The 17,913-nt window shown below is 51.4% G+C and overlaps 6 protein-coding genes across 6 annotated transcripts; all 6 read left to right on the top strand.

Moving 5' to 3' along the window:
• Positions 1-681: 681 nt before the first annotated feature.
• Positions 682-2,473, top strand: POX_g08694 (Beta-glucuronidase; the record flags this gene model as incomplete). Its single annotated transcript, XM_050117464.1, has 4 exons — positions 682-844; positions 926-1,025; positions 1,101-1,607; positions 1,660-2,473. The coding sequence occupies 4 exons, from the start codon at positions 682-684 to the stop codon at positions 2,471-2,473; spliced, it is 1,584 nt and encodes a 527-aa protein (XP_049965608.1).
• A 3,919-nt stretch (positions 2,474-6,392) lies between these two features.
• POX_g08693 (uncharacterized protein) lies at positions 6,393-7,118 on the top strand (the record flags this gene model as incomplete). The annotated part of the gene is made up of 3 exons (XM_050117463.1): positions 6,393-6,585; positions 6,707-6,869; positions 7,067-7,118. The coding sequence occupies 3 exons, from the start codon at positions 6,393-6,395 to the stop codon at positions 7,116-7,118; spliced, it is 408 nt and encodes a 135-aa protein (XP_049965607.1).
• Positions 7,119-7,734: 616 nt separating this feature from the next.
• On the top strand, positions 7,735-9,506 carry POX_g08692 (uncharacterized protein; the record flags this gene model as incomplete). The annotated part of the gene is made up of 5 exons (XM_050117462.1): positions 7,735-7,833; positions 7,947-8,142; positions 8,231-8,695; positions 8,781-8,966; positions 9,031-9,506. The coding sequence occupies 5 exons, from the start codon at positions 7,735-7,737 to the stop codon at positions 9,504-9,506; spliced, it is 1,422 nt and encodes a 473-aa protein (XP_049965606.1).
• A 1,307-nt stretch (positions 9,507-10,813) lies between these two features.
• Positions 10,814-12,870, top strand: POX_g08691 (uncharacterized protein; the record flags this gene model as incomplete). Its single annotated transcript, XM_050117461.1, has 4 exons — positions 10,814-11,597; positions 11,663-11,813; positions 11,875-12,036; positions 12,117-12,870. The coding sequence occupies 4 exons, from the start codon at positions 10,814-10,816 to the stop codon at positions 12,868-12,870; spliced, it is 1,851 nt and encodes a 616-aa protein (XP_049965605.1).
• Positions 12,871-13,708: 838 nt separating this feature from the next.
• POX_g08690 (Arylacetonitrilase) lies at positions 13,709-14,887 on the top strand (the record flags this gene model as incomplete). The annotated part of the gene is made up of 3 exons (XM_050117460.1): positions 13,709-13,887; positions 13,996-14,435; positions 14,511-14,887. The coding sequence occupies 3 exons, from the start codon at positions 13,709-13,711 to the stop codon at positions 14,885-14,887; spliced, it is 996 nt and encodes a 331-aa protein (XP_049965604.1).
• A 1,081-nt stretch (positions 14,888-15,968) lies between these two features.
• On the top strand, positions 15,969-17,808 carry POX_g08689 (putative membrane protein; the record flags this gene model as incomplete). Its single annotated transcript, XM_050117459.1, has 3 exons — positions 15,969-16,030; positions 16,087-16,980; positions 17,070-17,808. The coding sequence occupies 3 exons, from the start codon at positions 15,969-15,971 to the stop codon at positions 17,806-17,808; spliced, it is 1,695 nt and encodes a 564-aa protein (XP_049965603.1).
• Between the last annotated feature and the right edge of the window lie 105 nt (positions 17,809-17,913).

Here is a 17,913-nt window from a genome sequence, read left to right as displayed (position 1 = left end):
TTATTAGACCGGCCGTTTTTCTGTGCTGTTTACTTCCTCCAATGTGATGTGGTATCTCTGACTGTCGGGCTTCTTCTTCATTCACGGGGAGCGCCACAAAGCTTAATCGAGACAATGTGCATTTATCGTCTTGTTTGACAGGCGAAACGCATCGTCAATTGCCGACTCGAACAGGTCAAAATGACTCTCAATAACCGATTTGTGCTGGCTGTTTCGCTGACACGTTGACAGTCGGCCTCTCCACGTCTGCAGATCGAGTCTGAATGTAACCCCCGCATTTCCCCGTCGGGGACGCCTCCACGCTCATCGCTGATCTGTTCGCATCGATCGTCCTCCACAGGTTTCATTTCTAATCACTTCCGCCATTACATCAGTTTCAATGGGCCGTTTTCACGCCTGCGGTTGGACGGTCGGCTTTTGAAGATGGGCGCCATGACCCTCAATCTCACCTCTGGGCTGGAGTAACCATACCACAAAGACGCGTACTTATTACACTTCCCCGATCTTCGACGAGCTTGTCAGATCTGAGCTGGAAGGCATGCCATAAAAGGCAGATCGTCTCGCCTTGGCAATGTTGTGATCAATGACAATTAATACAGAGCGACTCTGGTATTGAGACTTCATTCTGATTTTGGTTTGCACTCCTTTTGAGTATCTTTCCAGAAAGTCGTCGTGTCAATGATGCTCTTCTCGTTGCTTTGTGGTGCCGCCACGGTGGTGACAGCCACAGCTTCGACTTTGGTAACTCGTGTCAGTCAAGATGTACCAGTGGACGCAGCTTCAAGCATTCTAGCGCCGTTCGTCTCGTTCTCAATTGAATTCTCTTCATTCCCAGATTTCGCAGGTATGAATAATCTCTTCTACATGGATTCATCACCTCAATCCTTGAACGGAATCAATTTGGCGAGGTACTGAAATAGCCCAGGCAACAAATCTCAGCCTAACAAATTCTCGAATCAATTATTGGAAAACCTTGGCCATATACAAGGCGTCAAACCTTATATTCGCGTTGGGGGTAACACTCAGTAAGAGTCCCACTAAGCGCACGAGGACAAGTAAACAAGATCAAGTCCGGGGCTAATGACGGCTGGATCAAAAAGAGACTTTGCCTTGTATGATGCGAACCTCGAGACCCAAATCAATGGGACTGTGATACCCTCCCTTTCCGAAGACTACCCGTCCATAATATCTATTGGACCATCCTATTTCGAAGCCTACGATACTTTTCCAGGGGTCAAATTTAGCCATGGCTTCAATCTGGGGAAGAATACGACCGAGGGCCTCAACACGCTACTTGCCACAGTGCCGCTGGCTTGTAAAGCTCTCAGCCACGGCAATTTTGCCCACTGGGAGCTGGGAAATGAGCCAGACCTGTTCAACCGTCAAGTGCGTCCGAAAAACTGGAAGGAAATTGACTACGTGGAGGAGTGGCTGTCCAAATCCCGGATCATACACCGTCAGCTAATGAGGGCCTGTCCCCATTTGGCTCACGAGTACAATTATCTTGCTCCGTCCTTTGCAGGCACCGCCAATGGATTAGACCCAGTCAAAACATGGCAGGCTGGGATTGATTCGGATGCAGACATCAAACTGAATTCAATGCACAAGTGAGTCATGGCATGGAAGTCTCTGTTCTTACTGGCATCTGACAACCGCTAGCTACATGGGAGGTGCAGATTCTCCCGGGGTCACGCTGGCTCGTACCCTCATGAATCATACCGCAGTCGTTGCCAAAGTCCAAAGTCACGTTGCTGTGATGAAAAGCCTCGAGGCCAAGGGTCTCGCCAAGGGAGTCCCGTACATCCTCGGAGAAATGAACTCCCTCTACCACCAAGGCAAACCCGGTCTATCAAACTCATTCGGGGCCGCCCTGTGGGGGGTGGACTTCAATCTCTATTGTGCCTCTCAAAACATTCGGCGAACACACATGCACCAAGGAACAAATTACCGCTACGCATCCTGGCAGCCAATCGAAACCAACAAGACCTCGATTGGAACCAAGGCTCCATACTACGGCAACGCATTTGTTGCAGCAATGCTGAGTGTGGGGACAAACAGGAGCCATGCAGATGTACAAGTGGTCAATCTCCCTATGGAACAGGAAACAGAGTCGGCCTATGCGGCTTATGTGGACGGCAAGCTGTCCCGGATTGGGGTAGTCAACATGCAGCAGTACAACTACACCGTTGATACAGGGAGTACCGCCGTGGTGCGACCATCTACGAGCTATCAGTTTCATGTGCCCGGGATTTCTAGCAACCCCATCCCTGTACGACGATTGATGGCGAATGGTACCGACTCCATCACTGGGATCACCTGGGATGGATGGTCCTATAATTACGAGTTGGACGGCGGGAACCCCGTTCGGCTGTCTAATGTCACGATTGGCGAGACGGTGCAAGCGGACACTGATGGAATCATTCGGGTCGAGCTGCCATTATCGAGCGCTGCGTTGCTGAGCTTTGGAAATTAAACAGTCCAAAAAGGCTCGATTCAGAACGCCTCATTCCGCCTTCAAGATCTGTGACTCTTGCGGAAGAGGTCTTTGCAGTCTGCTCGCCTCCTCTCCAATGTACATAGTTCAATAAAATGAGCGTTATCGTGACTTTGACTTTCAAAAAGCGCGGAGACTGATGAAGGCTAGCGCCTGCCGAGCTCCCACTCCAACATTGCCGTCTTCTTGAGTGCAGCAAAGAAGTGGTTTACAGCACATCAATGGCATGGCGCGTACGCGCGCAATCTGCCAAGCAAGTTGGATTTGTCATCTCAAATCGACCTCACCTGCATTCATGCCAATTTCCTGCTCCTATCAGCATAAACTGGAACCCCGAGAGACGTGAGTTCGTATTGAGAGACAAACGCCAGCCTATTTCTTGCGGTTTCTCTCATCATGATGCTGATGACCTCTGACGGACTGGACTCGCGAGGAAAAACGAGCCGGAGAGAGAAATGAGAAGAGTGAGTAGGTTGGTACAGAGCAGGAGAGAAGCGGAGAAATGACTGAAAAAGACAACAACCCTCGGAGAGACCACGTGCTGGTTCTAATGCAAAGATGTCCGATATTGGCGGAGTGACTAAAAATTGACTCTCGAGAGCCATCACCTCCGACGACAGCAGGGACCCATGCCCGGATGGACGTATACGCAACTCTTAAACTGTACCTTTTTCAGTTCTGTCTCCAGCGTTTTCGCTTTCCTTCTTGCATTCAAGAGGGTACCTGGCACCTGGTCAAAGCTCACTCCGGGCGGATGCTCACTGACACATTTCGAATGGCATGAAGCAGATCCCGGCGAGTATGATTCCATTTGGCGACACCCCAGATCTGTCATTGACTAATTGTTGGCCGGCGTTTGCCCTCAAGGCGCTGAGATCAAAGAAAAGCCAGCGTGTTTTGGCGACGATCAGCATGCGAATCCGAGAAGCTTGATCCCTGAACCTAGGATGTTGCAATCGCCACGTCTCCGTGGGGCCGCAGGACTCGGCATTAACGCCAGCCCAGGGTCGTTCTGGACCTCCAGCATGCGCTCTTTCGTCGAAGGGCGATCATAGAGTCATGCTGAAAAGGTTCGTCTAGATGCCTGAATCTAGGCAGTGACAGGAGAAGTCGAAGTCAGGATAGTCACCTAGTGGTGGGCTGTACCCAGACCCGCTTGATCTTCCCGCGGGAGGGTGCAGAACACGCCTCGAGCACGATGAGAATTCAGCACAATAATATGAGCTTGTACAAGGGCATTGTGTGGTGAATCTGGAATGCAAAGATGCTGTGATGCTGTGCATCTACTTTTACAGAACAGCATCTCGCCTTTCCCCGCTGTCACGCAAGGGATAGGAGGCCCGCGCCATGTACGCCACCTCCCTTCCCACGAAGACTCTCCTTCGACCCAAGACAATGCCCGGGGAGAAACTGGTCGATCTTGGACCAGCGGCCAACGCCCCATGGTGATCCCTGAGCTAATGCTCCTCCGCAGGAGGTTGACCCGGAAGCTGGGTCGACTGCATAATCATTGTTATTGTGGATGATCGAGACGGTCTCGCAAGCTTTGAGTTTACGCCATGATGAGGCTAATTCGCGACGAGGGGCCCCGTATTCGCTCCTTAGTCTGAAGATCGGAGGCTGAAGGTTGGGAAGGGCAGGACTTCCAATCAGGGGTGGTAGCAAAGCCATTCGACACGTCGAATCATTCTATCCTCCGCCCATGCCTCCATGCCTGCCCGGTGGTTTGAGTTGCGACCATTGAAACGCCGGAGTTGTGCCAGCCAGTCTCCTGCATATGTACACACTGTCCCGAAATGTTCTGTGTCGCTTGAATTATGCAACCCGTTCTGCGCTTGGATTTACTTCTTCCTGTCTTCTGGGCCTGGTTCGTTGGGTGTTGATGATTCTCACCTCCTGTGGGTCTTTAGCAGAGCGCCTGTGGGTGGGGCTGGAGCCACGCCCAAGTGGAGATTCTCGCACGGTCAGACCTGAACTCGCCAGGGCCTGCGAGACCACAACCATTTGGTTGCCCGGTTTCTTTTGGCTGGCACACAAGCTCGGAATCAGGGAGAGTTTTCCGCGTAAAAGGCACCGGCCCGACTGGGGATTATGATAGCTCGACCGCACAGACAGGCCTCTCTCCCCCGGTCCTTCAATTTCGCAAAGGAAAGGGAAGGTATGGACATTGCATAGATATTGACCCAGTCACGAAACAACGATCATTGAACACTAATAGCTCTGAGAAACCTTTTGTATTTCAAGTAGCATGTTCTCGCATTGACACGGTCTTTCGATGCCCATTGCAAATGAGGTAACATCTTTGTGTTGCCTGTGACCTGGCAGGTGCTTGACCAGAGACTGCTAAGATGGAAGCTTTCAGCACCCTACATCGACTCAAACTTTCTCTCCGTCGGATGACACAATGCCCTTTTTGAAGAAGAAGATCTGGCTGTCGATCCGGATCTAGGAAAGTGTTCCTACTGGACAATGGGCTCCGTAGACACCTGAGCGCAGGACCGACCACCCCAGCGGGTTCCAGGTTCAAACCAAAGATACCAATTCTCATGGCCCCCCCCTTTCTATTCTTGCCCGTTCCACCCAATCAAGGCGTGGCTGTGAGACTATCACCATAGTCATTTGGCAATCCCATCCGGGGGATATACATTGCATCAGTGAATCTCGCCGTGTTACAGGAGTGCCCGAGATTTATGCTCCATCGAACCAAAGTTCCGGGATCTCTGACTTGATTGAGATTGACATATACCGAGTTTGAACATTCTCTTCTCACGCCGGACATACTGCACCACACTCTTGGGTTTGATTGATCAAGCAGCTCAAGGGACGGGATTTCCATCAAGATAAGCTCACAGTCTTTTCTCTATTTCCGCGTCCCCGCGCAGAACGCTGTCTCGGCTTCGCGCGCGAGTCATGCCAAAGAAGTACACCCCCCGATTAAGTAAAAACAAGGGGTCTGGGGGTCACCAAACTCTCTGGCCTTGCTGTGGCTATGATCCGTGGTTCATTTCAAAGTCAATGAGCCATGACAGCGTCCGGGCAATGGATGGTGCTGGCAAGTTGATGCCCTATGCGTCCACTCTTCCAACTCGAAGCGTCGCTACCACCGCTCGATTCAAGATGCACTGACCCATGAATTGCCCCCTCTAAGCCAGCAAGATCTTGGAGCTGGCACCCTATGAGGATATCAGACTCGATCATGGCTGGACTTGTGGGAAAGATGAAGCATGATTTCAAAATAGACTCTGCGTGAGCTTGGAATCCTTGGCGACGCCCAGCCTGGACGGGGGGTGGCTCTCCTTGTGAATCACTTGGCCTGCTTAAGACGGTTAAACAGATATTTGGAAATAGGGCTCATTCCACCACATGGAGGCCTGGAGATGTGCGTTATATGCCTCACTAGTTATTTCCCGCAGACAGGTGTGTCTGTTCGCGTTTTCACCGTTTTCGTGATCTCCAGCTCTTGCTGCATTGGCGCTCTCAGCAACGCGGCCAGAGGCGCCTGTGGCTCTATACCTCTGCACTACGACTCCATGTGTTGTCTGTGGACGTGCTATGCTATGTACATGTACCATCTCAAACACTAGTTTCGTCCTCTCTCAGTGGTAGGTTGCGAGGAGTATGATCCATAGTTTTTCTTTTCCAGTCGGATCGGCGCGCTCCCTTGGACTCATTCGTCCGGGAGTCATTTTCCTATTTACGGCCGAGTCGATCTATCGATCCAGCCGGGATCGAGTCTCGTCCGGTCCTCATTTGGACCTCGTGAGTGTGATCCTGCGCAGAGCTGCTTTGACCTTTGCCTTTCTGTCTTTTGCGTTTTCTTGTCGGTGGTCAATTATTTCCGGTACGGTCCCCTATCAAAGGAGATTATGCTTTCTCGGGATACTCGGAGATTCGAATCATGCCTACATCGCTCAGCCTGAAGCTGTTCATTGGTCAGGTCGGGCAGTCATTCTGTGCATCTCGCAAGGTGAATCGGCTTCGTCTTGGTGTGCATCTCCCACATCGGTCTGAGGCCGGGGAATCAGGTCCGAGCGTCAATTGGGCTGAGTTGAGTACATTTGAGGCACTGGAGGCAGATTTACACGACCACAGTAAGTGAGCCCCTTCAAGGATAGACACTCGGAGTAGTGGTGGTGTGAACAATGGAGAATACCTCACGCTGTTGTGTCACTTTTGCGATCAACTCGTCCATCCAAGTGGACTCGGTGGTAGGTCCACCAAGGACCTTTCCCAAGTCGACATGCCCGTCACGGGCTCCGTACTCTGGGTTTGGGTGCATGAAAGGTGCCATGCATGATGCTACGCATCGACCGGGCATCAAAGTCCTGACCGCAACATCTCCACTGCCTTCGTCCAACAAGGTTGCCCTACAAAGGTACGTCGGTTACGATCCAGGGCCGACGACGGGATTCATCATACTCGGAAGGCGACCTACGGACAGACCGGCCCACCCTTTGCCACTCGACTGGAGCCCCACGCTTTCTTTTTTGTTTCTTTCTTCCCACCTCATCCTTGCATGAGTTGGGAATAGCTTCCACCCCCCATCGTCGACTGCATACTGTAGATTGGAAGCCACCCTGTGGGCTGTGGGGAATCCGCCGCATCTTCGATCCTTTGCCCGTGAAGGCAGAGACCAAAGAAGAAAGAGCAGAATGTGCCATCAAATCAAATTCCAATTTAAATTCAATAAAAACCAAAGGCAATCGAAACCCCCTCCCAAAACAGAAAGATATGAACCGAGACCGTCTGGGCATACATACAGGATGTACTTCTGGTGGTGAGGTACCAATGTACCTACTGGAAGGACTAACTCTGTCCATCGTCTCCCGGCAAGATCTCGCCCGAACTCGACTGCTTGGCTTCGTAGAGTCGCTGCGGTGTGTGTAAGTACCCCTTCCCTGCAGGTGGCGGCGGATGCGATATTCCATCAAATCACCATTTGGACGAAACGTCGCTGGTCGGGTTCTTTTTGGCTGGCTCGACTCATCGGCCGCGTCTCACACCGAAAAAAGAAGTCAAAATCCCTTAAATTTACCCTCCCCGGTGGACTTTCAGACCACATCGAAATACTTTTAGTTTCGATTTTTTTCGTGTGAGCATCACTTCACGGACCAGCATCACCATCATATCACAGCAATCTATAATTGTACGACCGAGAGAACTGCACAGAATCCCACACTCGGAAGGGTCCAGGACACCTCTCTCACTGTATACTCTGCCCGGGTTTCCAAGAGCCAGTCATGGATATGAATCGACCACACCTGGGAGTTGGTGATGGTCTTGAACGCAGACATTCGGATGCATCCCTTTCACCCGGCGAGCATGGACAAATGCAAATGGTACAACATGACCCTCTCCACCCCCCTCCTCCTCTCAATTCATATGAACTTATGACCGGTGATGAATTGTCGTGTGGAGTCTGGTTGACTGACTCTAAGGGCAATACAAACAGCCAGACGCGGGGATCGACTTTCCACATCCCCACTATGCCATGATTTATCTCGATCACAATGGCGAGCTCCGCGTGAAAGCGTCGGCTTCAATGGCTGGCTGCGGTGGTGCCATCTTCACCCCCGAGGTGACTGACAACTTTGTGAAATTGGCCAACCCCAGTCCGGTCGCCAGCACCCTTCCATCCATGAATGCCAGTGAGTTGGGAGCCCTGTCCAATTCTTCTTTTTCAAGCTATGCAATGCAAACATCTTGGAGACTCGGCGCTGATGTGTCACAATCCAGGCCCCAGTCAATTGTTCGATGGATCTCCGTTCATGACCCATTCGAGCCCGGGTCTGATGCGCACCGGACCGGCTGGACCGGCGGAAATGATCCCATGCCAATTTTTAGACCAGAATAAGAGAAGGAGACGCGATTCAAGGCGAACCAGTAACGCTCAGCCTCAATACAAACCAGTCTCTCCCACGCCGACGCCTCGCCCAGGACACACGGTCCTTCGAGTCGGAGACCGAGATCTACTTCGCCGATACTACGAAAAGGCCTTTGAAGACTTTCAGCAGTTGAACTGTCGAACCATCGCCAAGTCCTACATTAAACTCGTCGAGCCGAGGAAGCAAGTGCATTTCCCATACAATGGACGCAAGGTGATTGCGGGAGTAGCACAGCGTGTCGACCCGGAACAGACCAAGCCGGCGTGGTGGCCTGTCGGTGTCCTTCATCGGGAACCAGATCACCTGCTCAAAAGAGGTGAGTGTGAAAGACGACGGCGCGGAAGGGGGAAGGGATGCTATGACCTGATGGATTGAGCTAATCACTCTCGTCCCGAGTCCAGATCGCTTAAAGTTACTCGTCCACATTCTGTGCGAATTGAAAGACAGCCACGGCATCACTGCACAGAAGCTCCGCGATGCAGGACAAGATGTTCGACGCCAGATTACGCCCGCAAACCGCGTGCAGGTACTAGATGAGATCTACTTTGTGAGAGAGATGGAGGAGCGCTTCCTGGACGGAGATCTCGGTATGTGATGGACTCATCCACGGCAATCCTCGAGGAACCAAACCTTGCTAAGTGCAGTGTACAGATGCCAACGCTCGCATCCAACTCCGCCACACGCATCTGCCCGAAGCCATCTGCCACGAGGAAGACCTTTCTTCAAACATCTATATCGCGCCAATCTCTTTGACAGAAGATGAACAAGAAGACCAAGAAGACGACGTCTACGGACTCGACCCCCATCTATCACTCGACGACGGCCTCTCAATCGGCCCGCCCAACTCCCAAGGGCGGCCTGGTCCCTCCCACGGGCTGCCCCTCTCCCCCACAGCAAGCGACTCCAGTGGCCCCCATAGCCCAGGAACATACGGAGCATACAACGCGGCCATGGCATCAAACGTCATGGCCTCACAACAATCCCCATCCACTCTCAAGGATCTTCCTATCGAACCAGCTTATCTATCGCCGTGCTATGGACAGCAGTTCATGCCAAGCGTGAAGCCGTCGGCGGGGTACTGGCCCGCTATGCCGCAAATGCCTCACAACTCGTCGTTTGGATACTAGAAATACCCTTTTCGTTTTTCTTTTTTCTTGTATAAGAATTCGCATCCTGTTTGGTATATCTGCATGTCTTGAGCTCAACGGGGCTGTATAGCATTATGGACGGAGTATAAACGAATCACGAATCCGATTGCAAAGACCGATCTATCCATTCAATGGATCCTGATGAGATACCTCTGAATTTGATCCTTAATTCTGTGGAGTGACCCCCCAACTTAGAGAAGGTCTTTGGACTTCTATCAAGCACATGAATGTGGAAGCGCTTGTATTGGAGATTGGGATCAGTACTGAGGTACATCTACTTCCCGCTTGAAGGGAGAAAGCTCCCCGACTTCTTCTGAGCGTGAATAGCAGAATCCAAGGTGCATAACCTTTTTGTTACGGCCTGCGTCTGAATTGATCAGATCGAGTGATGATATTACAAATACCAGGCATGAACTCTTTGTGTATTTCACAATTCATTGCGCATTTCCAAAGGCAGACGGACTACCGAGTAGACTATTTAGGATTCAAAGCTTCGGTTTCGGTCAAGATTCAATTACCCCGTTTTCACAAACATGCCAGGGTTCCTCTTCAGACCTGTTCAGAGGAGGTACCTGTGATTCGCGGCTGGCGCCCACTCATAGTGACGTACTGCGGAGACCGGTGTCGGTCATTATTGGACACAGGGTCATCACTGGTACTTCCATGAGTGGTCTAGTAAGTACTAACTTGATCGAGCAGTAGTCACAAGTTGTAACGGAAGAGCACATGATTCAACTCGTCTTGAAGCTTACGCCCCACCGACCTCAACTTTTCCCTCTTTGGTCTGTAGACCTGAGCATGTCATTCGTGCATTCTGCTCTTCTTCAATATAAGAAAACGTCCAGCTATGCACTGCTGACCGTGAGACCTCGGAAACGGGTCTGAAAACACCTGAAGCGAAGAAAATAAATCTGTCGAGCTGGCGCCTTTGTGTTGCAGCTCACACATTTCACAGGAAACCCTCTCGAAATCTCGAGTTGTCATTCCCTTGGTCCGAAACGACCCAGCTCGTATCAGTATCAATGGATGGGTGTAATTCGGGGAGCGATGACACACGCAAAGTCAATGCGCCAGCCTGCGAAGCATGCCGGAAGCGTAAGCGCAAGGTATCTGCCCATCGACATTTGCGTCTACCTTTTCCCACGGCTATACCCTGCCGCTGGGGTCCAGACCTGCATCAAGCTAATGGCTTTCTAACATGTAGTGCGATAAGCTACGGCCGGCGTGTTCATGGTGCTGTACACGGGATCTAGAATGTCAGTATATTCTCGAGAAACCAGCAAAGTATGATCCTGGTAGCTCTAGACCCGCATCGAGTTCGGCGACTCATCACGCGAGATTGTAGGAGAAAACATGACCCGCACTATATGAATGAGCTCGAAATCCAAGTTCAATTGCTTAAAGCAGAGATTCGCCGGTTGGAGAATCTGCATCCCTCCATGGCAGTGTCGGAGAGTATTGCCGAGATAATGACAGCCGATGATACAATCTCAGGAACACCTGTCCAAGCAGATCTGGAAGGGGATCATGGAACAAACATCTCAACGGCAATCAACGACGTCAGTTCTCTTTTGTGGCGGCTCAAGATAAGCGAAGGGGGTGAAACTTCCCTTATTGGGCCATCGGGCAATTTTTGCTTCGAGACGGATAGCGCAGGCGTTACGATTAACCCTGTTCAACCTGATTTTGAACATGAACACGCCTGGTGCGAACATGGGAGTGATCAAAACTCCCTCGATGTTTCACAAGTTGTTAAGAATCTAGTGACATTATTCACAAAGTTCATCAACCCTGTTCATCAATTGGTTGACGAAGATGTACTGGTTGAAATGGCCGACAGCCCAACTGCAGACATGACGTTTCTGGGGATGGCAACCCTGGCTGCTGGCTCATTGTACGCAGATAGCGTTGAGGGGAAATGTTATGGGAGCGAAATGGCCGCCATCGTCGAGGCCACCGCGCTAAAGACCTGTCGAGAAACTCCCACGCTCAGCACGATCCAGGCGCTTTCTATCATGTGCTGGCGGGAACTTGCACTCGATAATGAAAAGATGGCATGGATGTACAACGGTACGACTCTAACAAGCCAAGGAGGTCACGAAAGAACGATGGTACTGACTTTGTACCTTCCCAAGGCATGGCTTGTAGCCTGGCACTTCACCTTGGACTTACCGTCAGCTCCCTTGAAACTCTGCAGACAAATGAGTCCGAAGCTTCCAATCCACAAGCGCTGCAATCCCGCCAGTTGAGAGTCAAGTCCCTCTGGAGTGTCATTCTTTTGGATAGGTGTGTGCCAGATCTTTGCTGGCATCATTGAGGATGAAAGTACATTAACCCGTGAAAATAGAATCGCAACCTCGCTCTTGGGACGTAATTGTCTCATTCCTTGGCGACGAGTCTCGGCACCCTTCTATCTGGACGTTGTTGACCAGGATGTGCCACTCCAAGCAGTTATCTTTGACTACCACTGTCGGCTTTGGTTCATACACGATCAATTCATGGACAGCATGTAAGGAGAGGATTCTCGTCTATTCTCATCTCATTTTCTGCCAATTGAATATTGAATCTAAAATTCTGAGTCTGGTATAGCTACTCATTTCAGTTCTTGGATCTCGACATGGAAAAACGACATGGCATGCTGATCGATGCCCGTGAGCGACTGTTGTCTTTCCGCAGAGATCTAAATTCCAGGCTGCGACTGACAAAAGACGTGACCGAACCTACCCTCATTTTCTGTCACATGTCATACCACATGTCTCAACTACTCATCCACCGTCCCTACCTCAATGAGCCGCCGGGATCTCATATCCATCGCCTCTCCATTCGATCCATGGCGGTGGAAGCAGCAGAGATTGTCAGACTGATTCGAGCATACGAGAGACTGGCGCACTTCGACAAAGCCCCACCATTTATTGTACACAGCGTACAGACAGCAGCAATCACCCTACTTCTCAATGCGACCTCGACAGAACCATCTTTGAAAAGCCAGTCAATCAGTCGTTTCCGCGTCTGCTTCAACGCCTTGGAAGCCATGAGCTCACGGTGGCAACGGGCCCGCAACGCCATGACTGTACTCCGAGAGTTGGCTCATCGCTGGAACATTATCAAAGCTTTACCGATACGTTACAGTGTTCCTGTATCGATGGAGCGCCAGTCGAAGCTGACGACGGAGTCTGAGCTGGCCTGCTCCTGTGAAACAGGGTCACTGAAGCTTCAAAGTTCAGCGCTGGACGACGTTGAAGTAGTTGATGCGGGTTTTGACTGGGCTAGTCTCGACTATTTCGATTACTCTGGCTTTGATCCGTGGGACCTGGGATTGGATACGCTAGACTTTTGGGTATAAGCCGCAGAATAGCCCGGAATCAGAAATGTTCATTATGATGGAGGCGCAGTTATGCGAATTTTGACCAGGATGTCGAGGAAGTATCGAGCATCACTTAAGTACAGCTATGTGTCTTTCCTAAAATAACCATGTAGGCGGGACATCGCTCACAGTAACATGAATATGAACACAACATGGGTCAGAACAGGTCCGTGATGAGTGAACCGCATCTGGCTGATTGGAGCATCAAGTGTAGCTCGCCTTTATTCTCCGCGGGCTTGAAATTTCCAGTAATACCTACCTAGGTCCTGCATGGGGGGTCGGGTCTATACAGTTTGATCGTGCAACATCCCATGGAAATTTCCAACCGACGAGGATGCTGGAAATCGACAGCTGGATCAGAACGAAGCATTCTACAAATTGCATTCGTGAAAAAGAACTCATCAAAATAGCATATGTCTCGAGTGAGGCTTGACTGATCCCCCACCACTCAAGACTCCGTAGACGTGTGTTGTGTTTGCATCTTCCGACTGACAGAGTGATGAGGTGAAGGCTGATTGGCGTGCGGGCAATTCGTTATCGGCGGAGACGAAATCGCCGCCGTGATAAATCGGCCGACCAAAGCTTATTCCTGTGGGGCATCTTGGTCGGTTTATAAAGATGAGGGGGGAGAACCCCAAAGAGCGGAGGTGAAGTGAGATCTTGTCTGACTGATGTGTTGAGATATTACCGGGCACTGGACACTCATTACCATATACAAAAAGTGTGACTGTCGCCATACCCACGATCCACTTGTACGACCAAACAGCGGAATTCTACATTGTCAAAGCCGAGCAAGATGGTGTCAAAGTCAGCGTCAATGACTGATGCCAGGAAAACTCACGTTCGAGTTGCCGTGACCCAGGCTGAGCCCGTGTGGCTCGATCTCGAGGCAACTGTGCGAAAGACCTGCGCGCTCATCACCGAGGCAGCTGAGAATCAGGCCGAGGTGATCACTTTCCCTGAATGTTGGATTCCCGGCTATCCAGCGTGGATCTGGTGAGAAAACCTTCTTCCTCTCATCGTCCCGGTCTCTGGTGAATGAAGAGCCAGTCTGCCAGCACCGGCAAGCCTGCCTACAACTTCAATCATTGACACACGTTCTAGGTCACGCCCCGTCGACCCACCACTGCATTCAAAGTACATCCTCAACTCCCTCAAGTTAGACTCGCCCCAGATGATCCAGATTCAGAGCTGCGCTGCAAAGAACAAGATCATCGTCGTCCTCGGCTTTTCAGAGAACCGCCATAACTCGCTGTATATCTCGCAAGCGATCATTGGCTCCGACGGGGAAATCCTCACAACTCGAAGCAAGATCAAAGCCACGCACATGGAGCGAACGGTCTTTGGAGATGCATCTGCCGAGTGCCTCAACACCGTGACTGACACCCCGGTGGCCCGGATCGGCGCACTTTCTTGCTGGGAGCACACGCAGCCTTTGCTCAAGTACCACACCTACGCACAGAGAGAACAGATCCATGTCGGGGCATGGCCACCTTTGTTCTCTCATAACGGTGGCGGGGAACTTTGGTCCATGTCCCTTCAGGGTGAGTGCTTGCTTCAAGAAGAACTCGTCGGCAAGACATGAAGGAGTGGAGTTTAAATGATATGATACGATACAGAAACTGATAATGGATTCGCACCAGGCACCCGAGCCATCGCCAGCACATACGCGATCGAGTCTCAGGCATTCGTGCTGCACACAACGGCCGTGATCAGTCAAGCCGGAATAGATCGGATGCAGAACTTACCAGGAAATATCATGGGCTCACCAGGGGGCGGAAGCTCCGCCATTTTTGCCCCGGATGGGCGTCAGATTTCAACGGATATCCCCGAGACGGAGGAGGGAATCATCTATGCAACGCTGAATCTGGATGAAGTGCTTCAGTCCAAAGCGTTCATCGACGTCTGTGGACACTATAGTCGGCCAGATCTTCTGTGGCTGGGTGTGGATCAAAATGTCAAGAAGCCGGTGCGAGAGCAGTCTAGGGCTGGATGAAGTTCGCCTTCTGTGTATGTGACAGATGAGCACCCGAGAAATTGAGATCTGAATGATCTTGATATTGGGGTACTATTGTAAATACGGCGGAGACTCGAGATGAGCGTTAGTGCTGCAATGATATTTTGTCGAGATGGATTAAGTTGAAGGTGTGCCAGTACGAAAACCAAAATTCACTATCCAGTAATTAGGGACGTAACAAGGCTTAAGTATTTCCGCCCGGTTCCCCATACATATATATACAATGGATGGGCAATACCTATAGGTGGCTCAGTCAAACGGAGGTATTACCATGACCTTTCTTCCACCGAATTCGAGATATCTATGCTTGACACGCAACGCTTACATATAGTGTCGCAATCAATCCGAGTTTGAGTTCTGTTCCATGTGGGAATACCTGGTGCTCACCGTGCGCCGATGAGTCAAGTGTGAATCAATCAAGACCTTGAAAATCAAATCCACACTGTTGAGCATATATACATGCAGTAACTCAAAGTCTCTGTTGACGATAGCGAAGATCTTCCCAAACTCCATTCTGTGGATCGTGGAAGATCGTGGAGTAACTTGAGCGCCAGGCTTGGCGTGGTGGCAGCGGTGAATCGGGTTATCGATGGGGAGGGCCTGTGGCGCAACGGGCCACTCTGATTGGGTCTTGAGTAGGACCCAATGACGAGCTCCTGCGGGACGGTGTGTGATGACGCTGCGCTTTGGTTTGTTTGGCTTTGCTGGAGCTGCCCTCCCCCCCTGCAACGCCGAAGCTTCATGAACCTGCCCACATGCTTCCCACTGCGATTCCTCAGCGCTTGTCCTGACCCATCCTGACCTTCAACATCTCGCTGGTGCCTCCACTCGACCACTCATCGGTTCAGCCGTTTTCCGCGTGCAGCTGCTCGTGCTTGCATCCCGTTCGATCGCGCTCACCAACCACAGCACGACGATAGTCCCCGCGTGATACTTGCCGTGGTTCTTACGGTCTCAAGGGTACGGAACGCTCTCTCTCGTGACGATTTTGCCCCCTCAAAATTCTTATTACCCTCCCCCGAAAGAGAAGACACAAAAAGTTTCTAGAGGTCTCGAGGGAATGCGCGCAGATAAGAAGGCTGACGGCCGCTCTCCCGGCGGCGGTCTCGACCTCCTGGCGCGGTAGATCGCTCGCTCGCTTGCACCATGGGAATGCTAACGTTTAGTCGGTTTCTCAGTCGACCCTATCCCCATTATCGGGACGGCCCTACTATCTTCTCCTTTCAACAACAATTTCTGATGGAGGACTCAACTCTGCGGGAGCGCCGCAAGTCGGCTTCCACCGTGGGGACGGACTCGGTGGCCGCCACTCCCTCCATCGACGAGATCATGGATAATCCTTTTGACGACTATGACCACGATGAAGATTACCTGCCAGCGGACACCCCCGGCAGACTCTCGCGCAATCCTTCTTTCTCAAACAGTGGTTCTTACCAGGAAGACTGGGACACGTTTCCTCCGCTCGATAAGCTCACCATCTTCGACTTGCTGGACAATATTCAACTGTCGCAGCGCTTTGAGAAATGGCAAAATGCAATCACTCTGCAGCGGGAAAAGGTGCGCAAACAACGTGAGAAGCTGCGATCGAGGGGTGCAAATGCCAAGGAACGTGTGGTGGGTGAGTTCCGGCGTCGCGTGCCCACCGCCGATGAGCAACTGGAGAAGTACCGGGGCCGCATGAAGGAGGGCGTGGAGCGCCTGGGAAAGCAATGGAACAAGACTGCTACGGTGACCCTGCGCGAGAAGATCTCCTTCATTGCTGGAGTGCTCAACATCTTCATCAGTGGCTACCTGATGGGGTCCTATCCACAGTTCTTCTACTACTGGTATTCGGTACAGCTCGCCTACTTTATGCCGATTCGCTGGTACACCTATCACGCCAAGGGATATCATTATTTCTTGGCCGATCTGTGCTATTTCGTGAACCTCCTCTGCATGTTTTCGATCTGGTTTTTCCCGGGGTCGAAGCGACTGTTCATCAGCACCTATTGTTTGACCTTTGGCAACAATGCGGCGGCGATTGCCATGTGGCGGAACTCGTTGGTTTTTCACAGCATGGACAAGGTGGTTAGGTATGTATTCTCGACTTCGGGACAGATGGAGGGCAGAAAAGTCATAACTCTTGAAGCTGACACGCCCGGACTTTTTCGTCCCCAAATAGCCTTTTTATCCACATCATGCCGCCGGCCACACTCCACTGCATTGTTCATCTCACTCCAATTGAGATGCTCAAGGAGCGGTTCCCCGCAGTCTATGCGATCAAGTTCAGTCAGCCTGGAGATCCCGAGCATTATTCTCTTGGCGCAATGATTGTGTGGGCGACCGTGCCGTACCTGGTGTGGCAGCTCACGTACCACTTTATGATCACCGTTCGACGTGCCGACAAGATCGCCGCAGGACGTCCGACCAGCTTCACCTGGCTTCGCAAATCGTACGCCAAGGCGTGGATCGGCAAATTCGTTCTGAGTCTCCCCGAGTCGCTGCAAGAACCGGCTTTCATGTTGATTCAATACTCGTTCGCTCTATCCACCATGATTCCATGCCCCATCTGGTTTTGGTCGCGATGGGCGAGTGGACTCTACATGTCTGCTCTCTTCATCTGGAGTATCCACAACGGTGCCACCTACTATATCGATGTCTTTGGTAAGCGCTTCCAAAAGGAATTGGAGCAATTAAAGAAGGATGTGGCGCGGTGGCAGAGTTCTCCCGACTATGCCACCAGTCCGCTCATACTGCCCGACTCTGATACTCCAGCGAGTGGGGCCCTCGGTGCTCCTGCTCCCATGGAGAAACGCGGCAGCATTGATCGCATTCCGCTCTTGGATTCCACGTCGGCCTCGGTGTCTACCGCTCACGACGCGCCCCAGACTGGAGATCGCCCTGTCCGCGAGAAATTCTAGCCGCTGCAGCATTTTAATCGTTTCCGCTCCAGATACCCCTTGCCCACAGACACATGTTCATTTTGAGAAACTGCCCCTTCTCGCCCAGTAGGATTTGTTTCAACA

This window comes from Penicillium oxalicum, chromosome VII (genome assembly GCF_001723175.1).
Source record: "Penicillium oxalicum strain HP7-1 chromosome VII, whole genome shotgun sequence".
NCBI lineage: Eukaryota > Fungi > Ascomycota > Eurotiomycetes > Eurotiales > Aspergillaceae > Penicillium > Penicillium oxalicum.
Note: the sequence above shows the minus strand (reverse complement) of the source record. Positions and strands in the feature narration are given on the sequence as shown.